Source organism: Phyllobates terribilis, unplaced genomic scaffold, assembly GCF_046119375.1.
Source record: "Phyllobates terribilis strain yellow unplaced genomic scaffold, ASM4611937v1 Scaffold_13__5_contigs__length_258822181, whole genome shotgun sequence".
NCBI lineage: Eukaryota > Metazoa > Chordata > Amphibia > Anura > Dendrobatidae > Phyllobates > Phyllobates terribilis.
Window position 1 is genome coordinate 156304644 of NW_027362773.1, and position 25132 is coordinate 156329775.

Here is a 25132-nt window from a genome sequence, read left to right on the forward strand (position 1 = left end):
CTGGGGGTCTCAGCACCCGTTATTGGTTACTACAGCTCAGCTCTTATTCAAGTGAATGGGAGTTGAGCTGCAGTATCCAAGAAGGGCTGTGACATGGTGGTGAATGGATGAAGCCGTGTGTAGGAGCTGCAAACAACCCATCAGTGGGGGTCCCAATGATAGAACATCAATATCTAAGTGTTAGACATCCCCTTTAAAGAGAACCTGTCATCACGATTTAACCTAACGTATGGCCATAATGGCCCTGTTATACTGATTTAATCGATACCTGTAGTGAAAAAAATCTGTAGCCTGTTCTTGATTAATTCACCTTAGAAGTTTTGGTGCAATAGCCTCTTCATGCATCGGGCGGGATTGTGGGTAGGGTCTTTGGCTCAGCTGTGGCCCCTCCGTTTTTGCATCAGCCTTTTTTTTTTTTTTTTTTTTTAAATTTGCACTAGCGCGGCCCTTACAGCAGGCGGCGCTTACGCACAGTCATGTCCCAGCGGACTCCAGCAATATGGTACCGGAGGCAGCGTAAGCTCAGATTAACCTCTGGCGGGTCTGCAGCAAAATGGCGTTGGTAGCTGCGCATGCGCAGATTGGGATCTCGGCTCAATGATGAGCCGAGATCTCGATCTGTGCATGTACCGCCATATTGCTGGAGACTGCCGGAGGTTAATCAGAGCATGTGCCGCCTCCGATGCCATTTTGCATTTTACAGCACTATTATGGCCATACCCTTACTTTAACAGGTTGAATCGTGATGACAGGTTCTCTTTAAAGTTTTATGAGATTTCTTATTGCCCTTTAAGCGGACATCACTACTGTTATTTTACGTGCCACATTCCCAGAAAACAGTCCAACCTTTGAGGGCTCGTCCCGCAGAGCAGCTAGCCGTCCTTTCTGCGGCCTTCGGAGGACCAGCGAAGAACTGTAAGACTCGGGATGGCCATCAGACAACGAAGAAGGTGCGAGAGCATACCGGAAGTCAGGAACGCTGCCCAGGTGAGGCCGGCTGCAGAGATACAGATCGTGGCATAAAAGAGTCGCTCGTGATCATATAATACTTAGTTTCTCCTCAATGCAGGGGCACTGAACACTTCTGCACAGATTACTGCCAATCAGTGGGGGTCCCGGCAGCAGAACAATTTGCATTCAGCTTATTTTTAGGGGATAAAAACTTAATCCCTTTAATGGCTCCTGCACTAAAACTTCTTGGGAGTAGAGGCCCCTCAGCTACCACAAGGGATTTTTCCATCCCCTCCTTTCGTCTGGTTGTCATATGAGAATGAATCATTTCTGCTGATTAGAAGATGAACTCTTCCTCCCACTTATGTAAATTGGAGAGGGAATGACGCACTTCCTATCTGATAAAAGGAGGAAGATATGGGAATAAAAATAAAAATAATCCTGAAAGTGGATTTCCAGTTATGCAAAAAAAACCAATTCATCCTGAAAAAAAAATCTGATCTGAGTTTGCTCCAGAAATCAGAGGTAGAACCAGGAAGCTTTTCTGGTGTAAACTGTCTGGAAACTGCACCATATTGATATATTTATGAGGATTTGACTAGGAAAATGCACATTTTTTGCAGAAATAAAAACCCATCTGGACAGGACCCTGCACTATCATTTTTTATTTTGCCCTCAATGGCCGTGGTCCGTGCGGTCTGCTAGGTTTTAGTCTGCAGGTGCTCAGCCCTGGAGATGAAATCCTAGAAAACAGCACGGACCAGACAGACAAATGCAAGCAATTAAGGGGAAAATAAAATAACTCACTCGGCAATGTTTTCTGCAGAACTAGAAGTAAAACAAGCAGATCCCTGGATGTACTTTAGCATCTCAATGGGTGACGTATATTAAAACACACGTTATTGGGGGGGGGTCTCGGTACCTGTGGTGAAGCGATGCTGCCCGTATCCGGACCTGCTCATTCTCGGATCTGAGATTTTCTATTTCAAGCAGTAGCTGCTCCTAATAAAAAGAATAATATCTGTGAGTTTAACTCCTCATTGTATATACGATCTTTGGCAGAAATGTACGAGCTTATGAGGACTGTAATATCACGGCACATTGACTAGGGACCTCCAAAGCCGCACGGTGGACATACTGCCATCATCGCTGCCGCCGCGTGTCCATGTACGACAGGTGTAGTCGAGCGACCAAGGAATCTGTACAGAATCTACCAGGAAAGTGCAATACATTTTTATCTTAAAGTGATCTTCTATCTTTCAAGATTATTTATTTATTTATTTTACATGCTTGAGGCTAAAAATTATTTTATGCATTTCGGCTTCATTAAATATTTTGTACCCTTTGGCTTTTCTTTTACACTTTTACGCTTTTTATCACTTTACATTTAACTTTGACGCAATTTAGTCACAATTACATGACAAAAAAAAAAAGTCACCAAAAGATGGACAAACCCTTTTAAAAGCCTCCTAAAATCCCTTTAAATTTTACCCTAATATCTAAACACTAATAGTATGTAATTTTCTGTATAAAAGTAGGGACCCTAATGAAAGATAAAAGCCTGATTTACCACTGGAATCCACACCCCACTGCAGCGCTGCCGCTCCGTGCAGAAGTGATGGCGCCCTGACCGATGATAGGCTGCGGATTTGATCAGCTTTCATGTGCCTCTAAGACACAGGTGGATCTGAGATCCACCAGCGGCTGTTAACTAGTTAAATGCTGTTGTCAATCACTGACAGCGGCATTTAACACGTGCCGGGCAGGAGAGCGTCACAAGTCCTGATGGGTTGTCACGACAGGCGGGGGTCTGCATAGCTGAAGCCCTGCTATGTGTAGCACAGGCGATCGGATGATCGCAGCTTCAAGTCTTCTAAGGGGACTATTGCAAAAAGAAAAAGGTAAGTTTTAAAAAAAATATTAAAAAAATGAAACAAAAAGTTCAAATCTCCCCCTTTTGCCCCATTGAAAATAATAATAAAAAAAAAAATTGGTATCGCTGCGTTCAGAAATGTCCGATCTATCAAAATATAATGTAAATTAATCCGATTGGTAAACGGCATAATGAGAAAAAAAAATATCGAAATGCCAGAATTATGGGTTTCTTTGGTCGCCGCAACACTGCAATAAAATGCAATAACACACAATCAAGACATCGTATCTACCCCAAAATGGTATCAATAAAAACGTCAGCTCGGTGCCCTCACCCAGCCCCGGATCCTGAAAAGTGGAGACGCTTCGGGTCTCGGAAAATGGTGACAGAAGCAAAACTATTTTTTCTTACAAATTCCAGATATTTTTTTTTTCATCTCCTTAAATAAAAAAAGAACCTATAGATGTTCTGTATCTGCAAACTCGTACCGACCTGGGGAATCATATTACTAGGTCAGTTTTAGCATTTAGTGGACACTGGAAATGAAAAAAAAAAAAAAAAAAAAAAAAAACGAAACAATTGCGGAATTGCACTTTTTTTTTTTGCAAGTGCACCGCACTTGGAATTGTTTTCCAGACGGTTATATGGTCAAATCAATGGTGTAGTTCAAAATTACGGCCATATTGATGGAAGAATATAAAAAAGTTATGGCTCAGGGAATAAGGGGAGCAAAATACGAAGGAGCAAAAACAGAAAATCCCAAAGTCATGAAGGGGTTAAGTAAAAAAAAAAAAAGAAGATGCATAATGTTTGGTTGCAATGTAGAAAAAGTATCTGACAGCAGCCGCCATTATAACACCGAGGCGGAACAGCCACAGGATTTAACAAGGCGCGTAAGACTGGACGATGTCCCGCGAGTGCACAACTATAATAAAACCAGTGTTAAGAGATAACGGACGGGCTCCTAATAAAGATGAATCATGGCACAATGAAAAGTTCTGCAGCTTTCTAATACGCCTGGTGCTTCCAGATCCCGGCGGTGAGTGTCTGGCAGCAGAGAACGGATCCCGATCACGTCCTGGTGCGTTAGGAGACAAGATCGGGATGGGATTTTCTGCCACTGAAATGTTCCTATACTCTGACAGCAATCAGGGATTTCTAAGGTGGCGAGAACTTTAAACAAAGTATTTGCAAACCGTTGCAGTACAAAAGGATTAAAGGGGCTGTCTGCTCCCAGACACCTGCTGCTCCTCCGCTCTAATACCAGTGCCCCCCACCGGTCTAATGATAAATAATGCTACGTGATGGCTGCAGCCAGAGGCCCCTGATCATCGGCAGCCTTCACAATGACGTCAGAGTGAAAACTGCAGGTCATCAGTCCGGCTCTTCCCGGCAGCAGGGAGAGTGCAGCAGTACATGGCGGACACTCAGATGAATGGCTTTAGACCTCAATGTGTGCAGGGCTCGTGGGCGGGGGTGATTCTTATGACAAGACCCCTTTAAAACTCTAGGTCGACATTTACATTTGTGCGATGCTGCTACGCTGCTGTATTCCTTAAACCAACCTTCTCGTGCTGAATCTCGTCTATGAGCTTCTTGGCAGATTCGACATCTCTGATAAGGGCATTCTGCAAGGGAGAAAACGTGATTTCACTATATATTTCATACATACCGAACACCCTACAGATACAGGGGGTCTCGCCGATACTTTACATCTACGAGCTTCGCAAAAATAGGGGGAAAATGTGTGCAAAAGAAATAAAACCACCAGTTAAAAAAAAAAAAAAAATGACATTGCAAACAAAACGAGTGATGGTTCTGCTTAACGGGAAGTTGAGATATGAAGAGCTGTTTGTGGGGTCCTTACAATGCAGAGCTGCTTTCTCTGGGTGGAGGGGGTATATTTACGTCACCAGTACCCATGGGGGACCACCAGTACCCATGGGGGACCACCAGTACCCACGGGGGACCACCAGTACCCACGGGGGACCACCAGTGCAGCGTCTCAGGCGCCGCACACAAGGGTGGGCATTTCACTTTTTCAGTTATAGCTACGTTTTTGGCTCATACACCTATAATATAGAAAAAAAAGGGATCTCTGCTGACCCCCACAGCGATGTAAGACCTCCCAGGCCGTACCTTGTCCTCCAGAGACGCCATCCTCTCCTTCAGGTGGAGCTGTAGCCGCTCATTGGACTCGGACAGCAGCTTGTCCACGGTCTCGGACAGTCGCTTATTGTGCTCTTCGTTCATCTTCTCTCTCTGACGGGCCTGGGGAGATTAAAGGGCAATCTCAAACATTGCAGATCGAGGGGTTATGTAAGACTGCGGTCCGGGGCGAGACCGCCCTCTTTACAGGGGGCTTAAATTAGGCACAGATATACTTAGAGGGCTAATTTTAGCCACGGTGCTAATGAATGTCAGCAGTGTCGGATTTAACTGTCCGCCTGGAACGGAGAACACAACAGGAGGGGGGGTGAGGACTTTTGGAATCTGCCATATGTTAAGAGCAGGAGTCACAGATTCAGGAAAAAAAAATGTATACAAAAAAAATTCAATTTTTTGTAAACTGGTTTGAAGGGAAGATTTCTTTATATTTTAAACTTCCCTAGAGTTTTATTTTTTAATGTAACAAAAAACAAAAAAAATCAAAAAAAAAACAAAAACACACAACACACTTCCTGGCCTTTGCTCTTCATGGCTCCAGCTTTCCGGCCTCTGCAGGGCTGTGCTGATGCATTGCATTATGATGGATTACAAGCTGCTCACAGTGTGCGGAAAAACCCCATGACAAGCCCTCTGGGCCCTGCTATGTCGGAGGCGATTCTCACCTGTGGGAACCCGCATTTATGGCCCAAGACACTGGCAGGGTGGGGGGAGGGGAGGCTATGGCCCAAGACATTGGTAGGGGGGCTATGGCCCAAGACATTGGTGGGGGGGGGGGGGCTATGGCCCAAGACATTGGTGGGGGGGGGGGGCTATGGCCCAAGACATTGGTGGGGGGGGGGGCTATGGCCCAAGACATTGGTAGGGGATAGGTGGGTTTGACCAGAGACATTGGTGGGGGCCTGTGATCTGAGACATTAGTGTGTGGGGGGGGGGGGGGCTATGACCTGACACATTGCTGGGGGCATGTGATCGTTGGGAGCTGTGACCCGAGACATTGGTGAGGGCCTGTGACCCGAGATTAATATGGAGTATGGGTGGGCTACGACCCGAGATATTAGTGTGGGCCTGTGATCCCAGACATTGATGCCCCCAATACATTGGTGGGGAATGGGAGGGCTATGGCCTGAGACATTGGTGAGGGATGGGTGGGCTATATTCTGAGACATTGGTGGGGGATGGGTGGGCTATATGCTGAGACATTGGTGGGGTGTGAGCCTGTAAACTGAGACATTGTGGTGAAGTGGGGGTTTAGGGGAACATGGGACTCAAGACATTTGGTGGGGAAAAAGAGACCAGGACCCAAGACACATCAAACCAATTACATAATCACTGTACAATGTAAACCTACACATTCACTATGTGAAGCAGGGTCTTTAGTGGAGGCTGCGTCTGGGTCCCATTCTCCTCCATGTTTAGGTCCGGATCGCGGTGCAGACAGGGGGAGAGGCCTGTAGTGTTGCAGCCTAGCCTGTATCTGCACCGCTCCGGTGTCACCCGGCCACCATGCCGGCGTCTTACCCGTTGCAGCTCCTGGTTCTTCTCTTCCAGCTGAGACTCCATCTGACGTAACCGCTCTTCGATATTGCCATGTCGCTCCTCGGCCTATTGTGATAAAGGCAGGAAAAAACAGAAGGTCATGTCGGCTTCTCAACATGCCACACAGCAGAAAATGTAGTTATTGGTGAGATTCTGCAGTGTGAATACAAGCCAACAGCAGGTGTGCACCGCAGCAGTGACTGATCATTGCCGGGAGGTGGGTGCAGATGACAATGCACGATATACGGCCCCCTCAGTGATGAAATGGAGAAGCGCAGGCATTTACAGGTCTCATTAACAGGGCTGGTTTTTGCATTTCTAGGTTTTTTTCCTGCATTGTGCCCCTCCTGGCAATACAGGGAACTGCAGTCGGCCGCACTCGCTCATAGCTGAACCGCCGCTGTGCGGGAAAAAATCCTTCATCTTCAGACTCGCTCAGTAAGTCCACAACCATTTGCTTTTATTCCTGTGCAGGTAAAAACAAAAACTACTGTTTTGTGCACGCAGCTCCCACGCATACTCATGTGTCTCCACATTTACACATGACAAACCCTGTGCAGTCTGATCCTGCCACCGTAATCCCTCTTGCCTATCCACTACATCACGTTTTCTAGGTTAGCAAGAAGTGGAGAGAAGAAAGGGAATAGGACTGTCGGATCAGACTACACCGGGTTTGTTTGTAGTCTGTTGTCATGGAAACACAGATCTGCACAGAAACTGAAGATATAAAACAATAGACGACCTTTTGCAAGATTGCTTCCCTTTTTTATTATTATTTTAGATGCACTGAAAAAAAAAATGGGTTCACATTTGGAAGAAAGAGCCCCAATAATTCCAGCGGACGCCACCTGGTAGAACAAGGTGACTAGGGGATGTCGGTTCTTATACAGGTGGGATCCTATGAATGACGTCTCTATGGGGAGAATTCTCCATTTGTTATTTTCCACTACAGCTCGATGACGCATTTCATTCCTAGAGATAATGGGATTCATTGTGGGAGATTATAACGTACGGTGCATTGTACGAGGGCGAAACACCGGAGGCCGGAAGCCAAACTTCCTTATACCAAGACGTTTTGTGTCCTATAAATCTATCATGCCTGGACATGGGATGATGGGGGTCATCCGTGCCCTGATTACCATTAAGCTTACCTTCTGTTCTACAAAGTTACTTTTTTCCCCAATTTGTTTGCAGAGTGCAGTGCAAAAAAAATGTGCTTCAACAAGGAAACAGTCAACAAGCAGGGCCAGAAAAAACATTAATAAGAAGGGGAAAAATATTGTATTGATTCTCATTGCTACATTCTTACAGCATCTCCAGGAGCAGACAGCGGCACGACTTTCCTCTGCTCGCACGGATCGAAGCCTTGGTTGTGCCCGATGTTGTGGGAGAATGTGGACGCATGAAGTCACACGACACTCATGGGGGCAATACTATTTCCTTTGGTATATGCATGTATAGAGGTGAACAAAAATACTCGTGCGACTACGGTCCAGCAGCCATGTTCATAGTCCGGGCCCTGCGAACCTCCTCCGACCCACCGGTGCCTCTCCTGAATAGTAGGTCCGCTGCAGCCTCATCATTGAGGAGTAATGGGGCCATAATTATACTCCTTCTCATAAGAAGAGGCAGCCCGCGGGAGGAGGTGCACCGGCGGGAGGAGGTGCGCCCGCGGGAGGAGGTGCGCACGCGGGAGGAGGCGCCTGCTGGACCAGAAAATAAATTCAAGAGGCGCTGTAACGAGGTTCCCATCGATGCTGGCTTGGAGAACGCCTCAACCAGTATTATAGGTGTTAAATCCACAGTCAATGAAGCAAACAGGTAAAACAAATTTCACAGCAGGCGACGGTACGGAGAAAACTTCACTAATGCGAGGGATAGCGACGTCCTCCAGAACAGAAAACAAGCCTGGAAAGAACGGTGCTGGATCCAGAAAGGACAGATTCAGGGAAGTGTCTAAAATATAAAGGGTCCTCGAGGTTCAGAAAATCATCAAATCAGTGGGATCAGCACCTTGATGCCAAACACCTGATTAAAGGACGGCAGAGCAGTGGGCGCCCTTCACCGTTTACCTAATGCCGGCACCTGGTATTATAGCTCGGTCCCATTCACACCGGGTACAGGCATTACTAAATGTCCAGAGCTGGACCAGGTGAACAACGAAGGGGACCCCGTGCCCACTGTGACCTGCTTCAATCCACTGATCAGTGGTGATGCCTAGAGTCGGACCCCCAACAATCAAATAGGGGGGAGAGATCGTACCTTGCAGAGAGCCCTCAAATATCCTACGTAGTCTCAGTGTTCTGTATTCTATGTTCTGGATTATCAGTATCTCTCCATTTTGGATTATAGGTTTATTCCCATTATTGTAAGTTATCAACTATCCAATGATTAGGTAATAACTCCGACCAGTGGGACTCCGTTGACCCAGAGAATGGGGCTCTGATGGAATGAAGCGATGGCCACGCACGTACCCAGCGCTCCTTCATTCTCTATACATTGCCTCGGCTTCTGCCAGTCCCATATGGAGCATTTTAGAGCCCCCTCTCAGGATCGGTGGGGGTCCCAACAAGTCGTCGTTGGATAGGTAATAGTAGGTTCCCGCTCGCTATATACAGACAAGTACACACAGAGAAGCATTATCAAGGCGGCTCATGCTTAGCGGCCAGAAGGGGCAGACCCCGGCCTTGGGAAAAGCTGGGTACATAGTATTAGTTGTGTTAGCGGCAGCACGACATGCACGGTGTAGCGGGTGCTGAATGGATGCAGTGCGGAGGCTCACTCGGTACGGCGGCACATCCCAGCCATGGAATGGATTGTTAGCTTTAGCCGCAGATGGATGCATGGGATCCTTTCACTGCCCTTCATCAGAGAAAGCAATGGAACAAGCATGGCAGAAAACAGTGAGCGTTGTCTACCTTCCTAGGCACAGGTCCAAGCATCTTAGCTTCCTGAGCAGCAGGCTTTCCCGGAGGCAAAAGCTCAGACTACAGAGTCAGAGGACAAGAGAAGTGACAGAGACACACGCACAGACAGAGGAGGCGAGGGCGCTGGAGGAGGCGACAAGTTCAAAATTGGGCTAAGTTTTTATTAATACAAAAGCAAACTTTTTTTTTTTTCTTTTGCGCCGCTCACTCCAGACCTCACCGCCTCCGAAAACGTGGAGAACAACATGGAAGACACAACCGTAGAATGACAAGGACCTGTCGGGTCTCCTGACAATGTTTTAGCAAAAACAACAAGTCTGGATCATCTGGTCTTAACCTCCATAAGGAACAGCATGGTGCTGAAATTTATCTTTTGCATTGTCCCTACATGGTCCGGCACCGGCTGCCCCAGAACTACATATCCATCTGCTCAGCCTGCAAATTAAACCGTGCGGTCCAAGTATATGTGACCGGCAAGTAACGGCACATCGCTAGGATCGGCCATCACTTAATGATCCCTGATGGTGCATATGAAGAATCTGAACCACAACATCCCCCTACGCAGCGGCGCCTCCAGACACCTGGTTGTGTCAGGAACTGCAGGTAGTCCCGTGACATGCCGCATTAGCTTTTTTTGCTGCCACCTGTGCATACATTTCCAATACCCGATCTATACATATTGCACTGCAGCTTGGTGCGGATTCTGCATCACAATAATTCTGCCAATGGCGAACGTCTGGGTGAAGGGTTTTTTTTCAGCAGATTTGTCATTGAACCTTAGAGCACCTTAAAAAGATATGTAAGGAAACTGCACAAATAACAATCCCCTAATATCAGGTCGTCATCAGAATCCCTGCACCGAAGCTCCCAGGGCTGAGATTTCTTGTATTCACTCTGCAGCCCGGATACTGGTGTCCATATTGTATCGTGCCAATTACCAGTAATGGATGGGTGAGCGATCAGTCATTATCTACTATGAAAAAGAAACCCTATAAAAACCTGCCCGTTAGTATGAGAACACTGAAAGCCATTCCCATAGGAAGATGACATTAGTGATTCCCTTACACTCCCTTTTATGTAGCTCCAAGGCCGATCTCCATATTTTATAGGACCTCAAAAATTAATATGGACTAAAAGATATTTGTGAAAATCTCCACCAGCTCCAACATGGACCATGAGTCCAAGACCCGTCCAGGACTCCTGCACTATCGTTTTCTCCTGCCGTCTTGCATGAGCCATAGCGATTTTTTCAGTGCCTGGATTAGACACACTTCATACACCCGCACCTGACATGTCATCACCATGTCAGGAAGGGGTTAATGAAATTCACAGACTAAGTGAAACTTTCAGCCGAAATATCATCATATAGAACAGGGCGAGAGAAGCGGAAGGATATAGCGAGTTTTCTTGGGAAAGACTTAAAGAGGTATTCCCATCTCCAAAATCCTATCACAATATGTAGTAGGTGTAATAATAATAATATTAGCAAATATCTTCAATTAGAAATGTAGTATAGTACTCCTGATTAGCCATGTCACTTGCCCCATGTACAGGGCATTGCAGTAGCTTAGGTATCGATGGTTACAGGCATTCATAGTGACAGTTGTTAGAATGCCCTGCATATGGGGTAAGTGACATAACTAATCAGGAGAACTATACAGCATTTCTAATTGGATGCTACTGCTACTACGATCTTGGAGTTGGAAATACCCCTTTGAAAGGTCTGCACTGAATGCGAGTGACCGGGAATTAAAAGGGGTATTCTTATAGGGTAGGTTTGGCATCTTTTAAAGGGGAATCCAGTCTACATAAATTATCACCTATATATACTGGTCTGACTGGTGCATACCACCGATCCCCAGAATGGAGGGATGCATGTCCACCGATCCCCAGAATGGAGGGATGCATGTCCACCGATCCCCAGAATGGAGGGATGCATGTCCACCGATCCCCAGAATGGAGGGATGCATGTCCACCGATCCCCAGAATGGAGGGATGCATGTCCACCGATCCCCAGAATGGAGGGATGCATGTCCACCGATCCCCAGAATGGAGGGATGCATGTCCACCGATCCCCAGAATGGAGGGATGCATGTCCACCGATCCCCAGAATGGAGGGATGCATGTCCACCGATCCCCAGAATGGAGGGATGCATGTCCCTCGCTGTCCCCAGAATGGAGGGATGCATGTCCCTCGCTGTCCCCAGAATGGAGGGATGCATGTCCCTCGCTGTCCCCTGGCAGGTAGAGTTAATCCTATGCCATAAAGATACTTCCATTGCTGGGATGAGCTATACTTTAACCTTAGGTGTAAGAAAACAACCACCATTGACCAGGCTTCTAGGGTGGCCACAAGGTTTAGTTAATTGTCTAGCAATTGTGGGGCACATCACATGACCATCGATGGTGGTCTCATTTACCTTTGAGAGTGCAGCGACTCTCTGGGCCAACTCGGCCTCCACCTCGGGCAGGGTCTCTGCTTTCCTTATCGTCTGCTGAAGCTTCTGCTCCGCTAGTTCCAGACGTTCCTGAATCTGCCGGTTCTTTTCTTCACTCTGGAATCAAGAACACATTGATTTATTAAACCCTTAATAATCTCCTAGACAACAAGACACAGTCTTTTTGGCAAATTTTACACACGTTAGTGAAAAGCTATATAAGATCTCGAGCTACTGAAATAATTTTTGTGGTATTTTTAGGGCTGTTCAATAACGTTTAACAATTTTTTTTTTTTTTAACTTCTAAACATCCAGAGTTCATGCATAGAGGGCGTATAGGAGTATAGAGGGCGTATAAACATTACCTGTCGGAGTACTGATTCCTTATTAGCAATTTCATTTTCAAGTTTATCATTGAGGTCATGCACGGATGTGGCTTCGCGCTGGGCAGCGAGGTAGCGTTTTTCGAGAGTCGTAATCCTCTCTTCCATATCTTCCTTCTGGGCCATGGCCTGAGAATGAAGCAGTGACGAGATGAAGGTCCGCATTCACCAAACACCGACCGGCTCCACTATAAAAGGTCTCCTGCGTATCTCAGTCACCAAGATTTGATAATCACTCGTTATTATGGTTAATATCCTGAACAGATCACATCCTCCAGAAACCTGTGCAGACACCAGAACTTCAAAGACTCCTCCTTGATCCAAAACCTCTCACTGCTCCTCTTGTTCAACCACAGATGCATCTGATGGTTCCCATACCCCAGGCCCTGGAGACTCAACCAGAGACCGGCGTTCTCCTCCACCACCCCAACCTGCGGCGGCCGACGCTCCTCCCATTCCACATGGGACTCATTCAATCCCCCGCTCGCGGCCCGGAGCCCTCCTCCCCACCCGCTCGCGGCCCGGAGCCCTCCTCCCCACCCGCTCGCGGCCCGGAGCCCTCCTCCCCACCCGCTCGCGGCCCGGAGCCCTCCTCCCCACCCGCTCGCGGCCCGGAGCCCTCCTCCCCACCCGCTCGCGGCCCGGAGCCCTCCTCCCATAATGCTGCATCTGATGCTCAACAGACCCAATACTGCAAATCCTAGCAGATGTCCCGCTTCTATTCTCCATGGTTTTGCTTTTCCTTCCTCAGACACACATTCCTATGATTTTCTTATTAATATTAATATTTGTCCTGTATTCGCAGCCATCCTCTAACATGGCAGCTTCAGCTCCCGGTCGCCATCACGTCTCCTCACCTCTCGTACGTCACGTTGCAGCTTTGTGTTCATCTCCTCAGATTTAATGAGATCTTTCCTCGCCGTGTCCAAGTCTTCCTCCAGCTCAGTAACCCGGTTAGACAGGACGGCCAGGCGCTCCTTCATCTGACTCTGCTCCTTGGACTGCTTGTCGATCACATCCTGGAGCTCCATCACTTTAGACAGGTCTTCATCGTGACTTAAAGAGCCGTCAGATGATCTCTGTCATAAAATGCAGAATTAACAAGGAATCGCCTCCGGGAACTCGACAGATCGCATCAGGAATAGATGAAAAGGAAATCAAATCACCACGAGCCCGGAGCCGGCCTGTTAGACAGCCATCGCTGACTGCACACGCCAAGCTCCTGGCAGTCCCATGCAAAAGATCTACACCCTGGTGCACACAGAGGACACCCACCTTGCCGTTAGTGCTGGGTGTATTCTCCTGCTCGTGATCTCCGGACTCATCATTGTAGCTTTTCTTCTGATTGTTCTGCTCTCGTGAAACCATCAGCTGGATGGGCGACAGCGGGATATCAGCGATTTCACATTTACTGCTCGCGATTGTACGGTGATCGGACAACTCACCTCTTTGTGCGTCACTGCCAGCTCTTCCTCCAAGAGGCTACATCTCTCCAATGCCACTCGTAAGCGCTCCCGCACCTGGAGAGACGAGAAGACAGATGAGGTGCAGCTCAGGTGTGATCCCTACAACAGGGGCCTATGTGCGGAGTGTGAACAGCGGCACAACCACGGCTCGGTACTTCAAGGTACATTTTCATTCCAGAAAAAGAATAAAGAATGTGAGAAAAAAATAAAGAAATAAGCATTACTAACCTCGTGAATCCTGCGTCCCGTCTATCAGTGACCTCCCTGCTGCAGCATCGTCATGTGCAAATATCAGTGCTCAGAGCAGTGATTGGCTGCAGTGGTCACATGAATGATAGATAGGACTGGAAGTGATGACGCCCTGATAGGAATCGCCATATCAGCGATGATTATTTCATAACATTCCTTATTTTGTTCCATTTTGAAAAATCCCCCCAAAGCCAATGCATAGGACTATGCTCTATGTGCCCGAGTATCAGGTTTCCCTGTTTTGTTCTTTGCACTTTCGTTTTTTCTTCCTCTTCTTCCAAGACCAAGAACTTTTTTATTTTTCAGTCCACATAGCCGTAAGAAGTCTTGTTTGTTTTTTTTGCAGGAAATGTGGTAGTGTTATAGGATACCATTCACTTTAATATATTATGTACTAAGAAATTACGTGTGGTTTTGTTTTACGGGAGAAAATAAGGATTTCATGCTTAGTATTTTTTTTAAAGTGAATCTGTCACCACTTTGGAGATATCACACCTCCACTATGGCCATACAGGGTATAGAAAAGTAAATCTATACATACCTGTATGGTCCATGGTAGAGGTTTCATTGCAGAGAAAAGCGTTTTAATCAACTCTATTTTGTACAGGCTTGGCGTCCGGGTGACCAAGCAATCCCCGCCTATGTGCTTATTATTCCCCTAAATTCCCGCCAAGTGGTGACAGATTCCCTTTAAGAGTACCACCAAGATGGCGGCCAAGGGGGCCTTCAGCAGGCAGCCAGCTGTCACCGCATCTCATTGGCGTAGTGGTGGAAAGGTGGGACGAGTGGGGCGGCGTAGGCAACCAAAGCAGCAAGTCTTGAATGCAGCTACCAGAGATTGACAGAGGCATTTAAAGGGTTGACCAATAGCAATAGGAGCTAGCTCTGGCCGACGCTGCCCGAGGCAGGTGACGGCTGTATAACACAGCTATGTTTTGCATCGGGAAGGGGTTAGGCTCCACGAGGATAACGTAAGGGACATCATTCACATATATTAGAGACGAAAAAGAGGAACTCTACAACTTGCAGGTGGGGTCAGCACCCCCCCATCAGACCGCTCGAAGGTCATGGATCAAGAATACCCGTCTGGAATAGTCAATGTATTCTTGGAGCACCAATTTGGGCTCTAGGAGTAGCGCCCTCTAGCTGTAATAAAATCGACCCTACACGGCGCAGTGCATAAAGGGGGCAGAGCTGCTTTAACACTAGAGTTATAAAAATAAGTTGTAACAATAGCCCCAATCCCGCATCTCTCCAATCCTGCGCTCAATTAAATTATCCTCCAGAATTAGGGACTGAACCAAACAAATTGTCCCGGGAAGGGAACCGAGACGTGCTGCTCTCAGAAACCAGTTTCAGCCCCATTAAAGTATTATGGAGCGTCAGTCACCCGCGGGCGTCTCATCGGGATCAGTCACACACGTTATTACCTTTTCATCTAAAGCTTTATGATGTTCAAAAAGAGACTTCAGAGCTTTCAGGACTTCAACCTCACTGGAGACTCCGGCCGGGGACTGGGCCTGCCTCTTCACCACGGTCATCCTGAGCGAGCGCTCGTGCCGGGAAACAAGACACTCCAGATGTTCCAGAAGGAGCTGCAAAGATACAAAACATGCGACTGAGAAAAGGCACAAATCAAAAAGGACACGAGCAGATAAATGAGAAAACATAACCCAGGTGGCTGCACTGCCCTCACCCGTTACCCCATGTGTCATCCTCACCCGTTACCCCATGTGTCATCCTCACCCGTTACCCCATGTGTCATCCTCACCCGGGTATTGTTCCTTTCCGCCTTCAACTCCGCAATTTCTTCCTCCCGCTCCAGCAGCTGCTCCCGGCAGATGTTCAGCTCTTTAGTCAGCGCTGCAAACTCCTTTAAGACAAAATGAACATTCACTTGGAGGGTCTGATAAGGTGTAGGGGAGAACTTGTCGATTTCTGAAGGGGGGGGGGGGGGGATCAGCCACAGGAACCCCCACTGACCTCTATAATGGGGGCAGAAATGCACCATCAGAATAAAGCAGTTGATGTGCAGCCGAACCACCGCCCCATATTATCTGTGGGACTGCTGAAGAAGAGCATGCGCACCATCGCCCCATGTTATCTATGGGACTGTTGGGGAAGCGCTTGCACACCACCACCACATATTATCTGTGGGACCACTGGGGAAGCGCATGTGCACCACCGCCCCATATTATCTACGGCACTGCTGAAGAAGCACATGTGCACCACCGCCCCATATTATCTACGGCACTGCTGAAGAAGCACATGTGCACCACCGCCCCATATCATCTACGGCACAAATGAAGAAGCACATGTGCACCACCGCCCCATATCATCTATGGCACTGCTGAAGAAGAGCATGCGCACCACCGCCCCATATTATCTATGGCACTGCTGAAGAAGAGCATGCGCACCACCGCCCCATATCATCTATGGCACTGCTGAAGAAGCACATGCGCACCAACGCCCCATATCATCTATGGTACTGCTGAAGAAGCGCATGCGCACCACCGCCCCATATCATCTATGGTACTGCTGAAGAAGCGCATGCGCACCACCGCCCCATATCATCTATGGTACTGCTGAAGAAGCGCATGCGCACCACCGCCCCATATCACCTATGGTACTGCTGAAGAAGCGCATGCGCACCACCGCCCCATATCATCTATGGCACTGCTGAAGAAGCGCATGCGCACCACCGCCCCGTATCATCTATGGTACTGCTGAAGAAGCGCATGCGCACCACCGCCCCATATCACCTATGGTACTGCTGAAGAAGCGCATGCGCACCACCGCCCCATATCATCTATGGCACTGCTGAAGAAGCGCATGCGCACCACCGCCCCGTATCATCTATGGTACTGCTGAAGAAGCGCATGCGCACCACCGCCCCATATCATCTATGGCACTGCTGAAGAAGCGCATGCGCACCACCGCCCCATATCATCTATGGCACTGCTGAAGAAGCGCATATGCACCACCGCCCCATATCATCTATGGTACTGCTGAAGAAGCACATATGCACCACCGCCCCATATCATCTATGGCACTGCTGAAGAAGCGCATATGCACCACCGCCCCAAATCATCTACGGCACTGCTGAAGAAGCACATATGCACCACCGCCCCATATCATCTACGGCACTGCTGAAGAAGCACATGCGCACCACAGCCCCAAATCATCTACGGCACTGCTGAAGAAGCACATATGTACCACCGCCCCATATCATCTATGGTACTGCTGAAGAAGCACATGTGCACCACCGCCCCATATCATCTATGGCACTGCTGAAGAAGCGCATGCGCACCACCGCCCCATATCATCTATGGTACTGCTGAAGAAGCGCATGCGCACCACCACTCCAAATCATCTATGGCACTGCTGGGGAAGCGCATGTGCACCACCGCCCCATTTATTGCCTAGGATTCTTCCAGAGAAGTGCATGTTTGGCCATAACTCCATACTATCGGATGATCTGTGAACCCGGCTCTTGAGGTCAGTGATGATTCCAGCAGTTGGACTCCCATCAATCAGCTAGGCAGATGGATAGGTGATAACTTGCCGAATAACGACAACTTATTTACTATCTAATGCTTGTTCACTAAGTGTCAAAACACTCAGGGGAAAAAAAAAAAAAACATGAGCGCACAGAAAAGTTTTCCCGTCATTCAGTGCAATGCTTAATCAATGAACAAAAAGCTCAGCAACTTTCTGCTATAGTATTTAAATTCCTCAGCTCGCAATCAGTGTATTGAAACTTCTTTTACTCTTTCAATACATGTCCAGTTCAACCCAACAGACGGATGTTTACGTTGTAATAAATGACGGTAAAAAATACCTTGTAATTATCTCCTCTGACTACACAAAGGTTAAGAGATTATCTCCCTCTGACACGGGTGGTGATGTCCACCCATGATCCGGCGCACGCTACACACATGACCCAGGGGATGAGTAATGGTGAATGACGTGTAGTGTGACGGCAGAGTATCTGAGCCGCAAAAATATCCAGGGAGATTCCTGCAGTTTGCGAGGTCCGTGGTGTCGTCACAGCGCACGCATGGGGTGATGGCTAATCTTATTTGCCATGAAAGTAGCACTACAAAGTCTCCTTATGGCCAGGGTCAAATGCTCCCTTACAAATCTGATACAATTGTACCCATTCCGAACAATCCTGTAAGTTGGATGCACCATGGGCGACTTCCACTGATACATTGTAGCACACTGTCAGCTGCGAGCAGCTCTCAGGTTCTCGGCCCCTGGGTGTAAACAAGAATCTTCCCATTCACTGACCAGGATGCCATCTCCATAGAGTTGTAGGTCCCCCACCTCCTAAACATCTCACCTGGTCCACAGATGTCCTATCACACAAGTCCTGGTCACCGTATGGACTAGACCAGGAGATACTAGATTGTCAGCTCCCCGGCACATGGCCCAGCGGGGCAGGATAAATGAACCCACAACAACAAAAACATCCGTGTAACCGGATCCGTAACGACAGTCTCTTCACCTTTCATACTCGGCAGTAAAATTCCTTGCTGACTTGAGGAGAGTTAATGATTACGAGGGTCAATATCAAGTCCCAGGGACCGGCGCTCAGTCGCTCTCGGCAGAGGTTCTTACTGTTCACACACTTGAGGCCTCCTGAGAACGTGGAGCAGCCGAGGGATTGTGTCCTTGTGATCTACACAAACTGTAACCACAGGGAAGGAATGGCAATCTGTCCCGCGCCTCGGAGCATTTCTAAAGGATCCGGCTGCAGGGTAACAGGGGCCTAGAAGAGGAATTCCAGAAGAGGCGGGTGACTGCCCCCAGGGTCAGCAGCTGACACCGGGTGTACATGGCAAACACTCCGCCATATACCGCACAGGAGTCTACAGGGCTGACGGCTCTATTCGCATTTCTTTGTGGGACAGACGTGGCCTTTTTCCAGCAACACGTATCCATGTATAAAAGGGGCTGACCCATAGAGGATTTATCACCAATCCATGTATGATCGCTGGGGGATCAGACCAATGGGACCCCCAACATCTACAAGCCCAGGGGTCTGCAGGATGACCATGAGATAAGCACGTTGGTGATTGGAGTATTGGTCGCACGCGCTCACCCCGACCGCAGGAGGAGCGGTCGCACGCGCTCGCCATTCATACAGGTTACCTTGGTACCACACTCATTCTCGAGATTGCTGGTGGTCTGCACGGCTGAACCCCAGTAGTCATACTGTAGATAGGTAATAAATATTGCTTATGGGACGACCCCTTTAAGATGATTAATATGAATACACGTGGACATGACGGCCTCATATACAGGGGAGAATGAGCAGGTGCCAAAAAGCAAGGTGACAACCTCTACGAGCGCTACAATGGCAGCTATCAGAAGTTGTCAGCCTGAACCTGTGGCTCCAAGCAAAGGAAGCAGAGTTTTTACACCGGGGCCAGCAGCCATTATGGCACCGAATTCTGGACACATTTTGCTCTTGGTTTTATCCAGCATGATCTTGGTTGGACTTTTTATGCCAAAAAAAAGCACCGAGGAAAGAAAGAAAAGTCTGATGGAACTATCGAGGCGTCAGGACACTATGGAGCTGCTGCTTTCCGGCACAGCCGAGTTCTTACGGGTCACCGGCGTCGCGGCCAGTTTTGAGAAGGGCTTTAAGTTTAGCGGATAGGGACACGGGTCTTCCCGACACAGGTTTCCAGAGAAGACAGAAGCTGAAGTGTGCCAGAAAAATCCCAAATCTGATCCAAGAGTGAATAGCAGGCGGAGATCTGTTCCTAATAAAGCAGCAGGATTAACGTCTTCCAGTTGTTGCATCTGAGCGACATGCATGAACATTTCCCGATCCGTTCTCAGCCCAGACAGGAAAGTGTTACTGACGCTGACTGATGGGAGCCGGCCTTTATAGGGGACGATGTCACCTGACAGCAGCAGGCAGCCCCAACATCATCTGGCCGAGGGTGGTCTTCTCCTCGTCTGACCCAGTGACTACTCTGGGTGGGTCACACGAGGTGATCCCTCCACCAGGAGGCTTCCAGGAGCAGATTTAATGTAATTTATTTAGGTTTTTACATAATGGGAAACAATGCTGGGACAAAAATCCCACAACAGATTGCATTACCGTCTGTTTACTGCAGAGTTTATGGCTAAAAGCACGCAGCACTTCACAGTTCCTTAGCTGATCCAGTAAAACGTCCCAGGAAGGAAATGCAGAGACAAAGCCCCAGGACGCGTGGACTCCTCAAGAAAAGCTGCACTGGCACAGACCAGATCAGGGGTCATATACTATGCCCTGCATGTCCTGACGTGGGTATGATGGAAGTTGTAGCTGCACAGCATAACGTTATTTAACAGAATAAAAATAAAGAAATCAACTATATCACAGTAACACAAGCTGGATGTGAGGTCTGTGTGTCTCGCTCAGTAATATAGGCTGGATGTGAGGTCTGTGTGTCTCTCCCGGTAATATAGGCTAGATGTGAGGTGTGTGTGTCTCTCGATAATGCAGGCAGGATGTGAGCTCTGTGTGTTTCTCTCAGTAATATAGGCTGGATGTGAGGTCTGTGTGTCTCTCCCAGTAATATAGGCTGGATGTGAGGTCTGTGTGTTTCTCTCAGTAATATAGGCTAGATGTGAGCTGTGTCTCTCCCATTAATACACGCTGGATATGAGGACTGTCTCTTTCCCAGTAATACAGGCTGGATTACAGCAAATGGAAAAAACAAATAATCAGTGCAAGATCCCATAGCTCTGAAGGTTTTCTACAATGTATCATGAGACAAGTACATCACCTATAGCACAAATCTCTTCTAGCCGAAGTTTTCTACAATGTATCAAACGGCAACAATATGGTTTAGTAATGTACAGCTATTGCTACCCAAAAAGCAACCTGACTTCCGCATAAAGACTTGACCCCATTCACTGAAGACAAGCAGAGACCTTGCAAAAGGTAACAAATTGAAAATGTAACGCATTTTATTTATACTATTTATACCAAGTTAATAGTGAGTGAACCCCCTCCCCATTCAGGGATCCCACCAATTAGCATCTTTTGTTCGGGATGACCGGTCTATGAGTTACAGAGTGCCCATTGACTTCAGTTAGAACTGTGTAACATCCCTTTCATCCTGTGGGGGCGCTATATGGACATAGAACACCTGCTGCCTGATTTCTCTTCTCCACATATTTTACAGCTGCGACCTGTGATCATCAGCGGACCGTCTGACAAGGATTGTCTACAGAACAAGGCTCCTTTAAGATTTACAGAAAAGTAGAAAATATAAAAAACTTGAGTGCTGATAAATGCTTGATCAATGAGCGATCCTGATAACTGGTTGGTCATATCGTTAATGCAGCAGCACATCTACCAGTGTACACAGGAGATGTGCCGCCGAGAATATGCCCGCTGTACGGGGACTGCAGGACGATACCAGGGATGTATACAGAAGATGTGCTGCCGAGAATATGCCAACTATACGGGGACCGCAGGATGATACCAACGATGTACACAGAAGACGTGCTGCCGAGAACATGCAAACTATACAGGGACTGCAGGACGATACCAGGGATGTACACAGAAGACGTGCTGCCGAGAATATGCCCGCTGTACGGGGACTGGAGGGCGATACCAGGGATGTGCACAGAAGATGTGCTGCCGAGAATATGCCCGCTGTACGGGGACTGGAGGGCGATACCAGGGATGTGCACAGAAGATGTGCTGCCGAGAATATGCCAACTATACGGGGACTGCAGGACGAAACCAGGGATGTACACAGAAGACGTGCTGCCGAGAATATGCCAACTATACTGGGACTGCAGGACGATACCAGGGATGTACACAGAAGAAATGCTGCTGAGAATATGCCAACTATACGGGGACTGCAGGACGATACCAGCGATGTACACCAAAGATGTGCTGCTGAGAATATGCCCACTGTACGGGGACCGCAGGATGATACCAGCGATCCATTATTCAGTCGGATGAGTGAAGCCGCAATCCAAGAAGTGCAGAGAGGAGTCGGACGGACACACAAGCCTCGCTGTGTTCTTGCCGTAGCCCTTGGCTGCAAACCAAACCTGTGACCATCTGTTCAGCAGAAAGCCGGACACGCCGTCCGGACACTGCGCTCTAATAATGGGATTAGCCCCTTCGCTGGTGGGAGACTCCTCTTGGGCCTTGTAACGAGCTGTAAGTTACAAAACACACAAATGCACAAAAAAACAAAAAAAAAAACCACACATCACAAAAATCGACTCCCGACGTCGGCAGTCTGGCACAGAGTCCAGGAAAGAATTTACTTTACCGCGATGCAAAACAAAGGCGCTACTGTACGAGCAATAACCTCCTGCCGGGAGAAAACCTGTTATCTGTCTGCACTACGGGCAATAAAATGACGGACTGGACGGATGTCACGTAGGAAAGTAACAGCGGAGCAAACCCAAACAAAAAGCAAAAGTTCTGCGGTGGCCCCGAAAGTGTTATTACATGACGTGACACACACTCGGCACTGCTACACCATGTGACAACCGTACACAGTCATTTACAGCATTGTTCATCCGCTGATATTAATAGCAGCGAGCGCCCACACACTAAACAAAGGTAATTAAACCTCTAAATCATTTAAAGGGACTGTATCAACTGCACTGGAAAATGCAATTTTGTGGTCCCTGTTATCAGTCATCACAGGCTGGGGGGAGAAAGGACTGTTGAGTTCCTAAATGGGTCAGAGAACATCCGCCTGCGAGGAGTAAAAAAAATATATATATCACTGAATTTCCACACAAAAAAAAAAAAAAGTTTCAACGAGGATTAAAGTCACAAGGGGCCAAACTTTTTTTTTTTTTGCAGCGGTGGCCTCTCTGGGTAAGACCTTAAAATGGACCAGGAAGGAAAGACCCCCTAAAAAACACACTCACACCCAAAATAAAGGGGCTCCCAGTCATTCAGATGGAGAAACCCAGTAAGGAACTTTAAAAATAAGTTCAAAGGGATTGTAAAGGATAAGAAAGAAGGGGTTCCGCTTTATACCCCCGGCAGACAAAGAAGAAACTACACTTCATGGGATGGCCAGTTCTTCAGTACTCAGGGGAGTGCAGCTGAGATGCAATACCAGGTGCTGCCCATGGACACGGAGGGCACTGTTTTTTCTATTGATTGAATAAAAAGGTATTGCAGTCTAAAGAAGTGCTGAATTGGGTAGATGGTGGCTCTTGCATCCTGATGCTCCTATTCAAGCCAGCGAGGGAGGCCGGCGGCCGGCACAGCCAGCCCAGCGAGGGAGGCCGGCGGCCGGCACAGCCAGCCCAGCGAGGGAGGCCGGCGGCCGGCACAGCCAGCCCAGCGAGGGAGGCCGGCGGCCGGCACAGCCAGCCCAGCGAGGGAGGCCGGCGGCCGGCACAGCCAGCCCAGCGAGGGAGGCCGGCGGCCGGCACAGCCAGCCCAGCGAGGGAGGCCGGCGGCCGGCACAGCCAGCCCAGCGAGGGAGGCCGGCGGCCGGCACAGCCAGCCCAGCGCTCGGTTATCTCCAGCGGTTCCTTAGACAATGAATGGAGTGAAGGTGCACATGCTCGACCTCTGCTCCAATCAGACAGGGATGTTCTGCGCCCCACTCTGAGGATGGCGGCTGTCGGACCCCCAGCCGTCAGTGCGCTATTCCCTTTCATAGCTGCACTGACCACCATCTTGTTTGATTCGACCATTTATACCAATATCCTGTGCACATAGAATAAAAAAAAAAAAAACGTCTCCTTCTCTTCAGACTTTGTGTAGAAGGCGCTGGAGCAGAATTTTAAGCAGATGGTTTATATCAGGAAATTAGTGCTTAAAATTGGCGATTAACCCTTTAGGAACGCATTTTCATTAAAATAAAAAAAAAACACCCCATCCCATCAAAAATCTAGATGTATGATAGGTTTTACTGGTGATATAAAAACTTGTGAGCGCCACATTTACATTCACTGACAGCAAACACCCAGCAGAACAGAACAGGTTTTTTGAAAGGTAAAGATGGCGCCTTATCACTAAAGCTGCACGTGAGACTGCGGCCGATCAGACACCCGTCAGGATGACCGCTATCTCTGCTACCTCCCCATAGGCACGGACCACTGCTCCGCTGAGCGTGGACGCGTTTTGGACAGAACGTAGCGGACGTGGCTAATATTTCTGGAGCGAGCGACCAAAAGTAAAATAAGTATACAAAAATTCTTAAAAAAAGAAAAAATGGTGGGTCAAAGACATAACAGCCCTCCCCCCGTCTCGCTCGGCTGCAGTAGAAACATATGGACTCTATTAAATGGTCTCTGAAGCCGACTTCACACCTAGACCTCACTATTCATTTGCTGTTGGCTCATTTCACGGCGTTTTAAACTCCTTCCACAATCACGAATTAAAAAAAGGGGGAAAGAAAAAAAAGACACCAAACGCACAGAAATCCTGTTGGCATCTTTGATGTCTTAATTCTGCAGGTAGAGGACACTTTAGTTTCGCTCGTTTTTGCAGAGCAGGAGGAGCGACGGCATTTCAGGATAATCTGGTTTATGCTCAGGGCAGGGCCGGCACACCACGAGGGGGGCAGAGAGAAATTAAAGTCACATCTCAGGCATTTTCAATCGGGCTGACTCGCGTCACGGGCCTCTTATTCCTGACTGAACAGATCCGTCCTTTACGTCTCCTGCACTCGGAGGTCAAAATAATAATTTAGGGTGCAGAATGGTAAATGATGTCAAGGGTTTTCTCTGTATACATACAAGTACGGTGCAAGGAGGAAGCCGGTGGAATAATACAGCTGAACGCCGGCAAAGATCCCATGATGGCATCATAGTGACCCTAAAGACGTTGCACTACCCCCAGTACAGGAGACGGCACAGCCAGCACCTATCCTAGACCTGTGGACGGTCGCAACACCAGAAAAGTAGCTGGAGGGACCCCCTACCCTGCCGCCGCGCAAGAATGGGACCCCCTACCCTGCCGCCGCGCAAGAATGGGACCCCTTCAGTGCCCCTTTAAAGAACCCATGTGAAGAACTGGACGGAGTTCCCGCGGTACATGCAGAGCTGCCGTCCATCTTACGTCCATAAAAATAGGCAAAAATGTGGTTGAGAAGTGGCCGCGGTCTTTACAGGAAACATCCATGATTGCTCTGTG

At 48.2% G+C, this 25132-nt stretch overlaps 1 protein-coding gene across 8 annotated transcripts in view; it reads right to left on the bottom strand.

Moving 5' to 3' along the window:
- Nucleotides 1-25132, bottom strand: part of PPFIA1 (PTPRF interacting protein alpha 1) — a 53021-nt gene that overhangs the window by 20317 nt on the left and 7572 nt on the right. For 7 of the 8 annotated variants that reach the window (XM_073658817.1, XM_073658816.1, XM_073658813.1 and 4 more), the window contains exons 3-14: nt 15764-15865; nt 15423-15587; nt 13723-13797; nt 13553-13648; nt 13135-13356; nt 12260-12406; nt 11877-12011; nt 6512-6595; nt 4964-5095; nt 4390-4452; nt 1874-1953; nt 847-997 (exon numbers count right to left, since the gene is read on the bottom strand). In XM_073658817.1, coding sequence (XP_073514918.1) covers nt 847-997; nt 1874-1953; nt 4390-4452; nt 4964-5095; nt 6512-6595; nt 11877-12011; nt 12260-12406; nt 13135-13356; nt 13553-13648; nt 13723-13797; nt 15423-15587; nt 15764-15865 — 1452 coding nt within the window. Of the gene's footprint in view, nt 1-846; nt 998-1873; nt 1954-4389; nt 4453-4963; nt 5096-6511; nt 6596-11876; nt 12012-12259; nt 12407-13134; nt 13357-13552; nt 13649-13722; nt 13798-15422; nt 15588-15763; nt 15866-18337; nt 18483-25132 lie in introns of those variants that run through there. The other variant, XM_073658818.1, reaches the window with a different exon arrangement.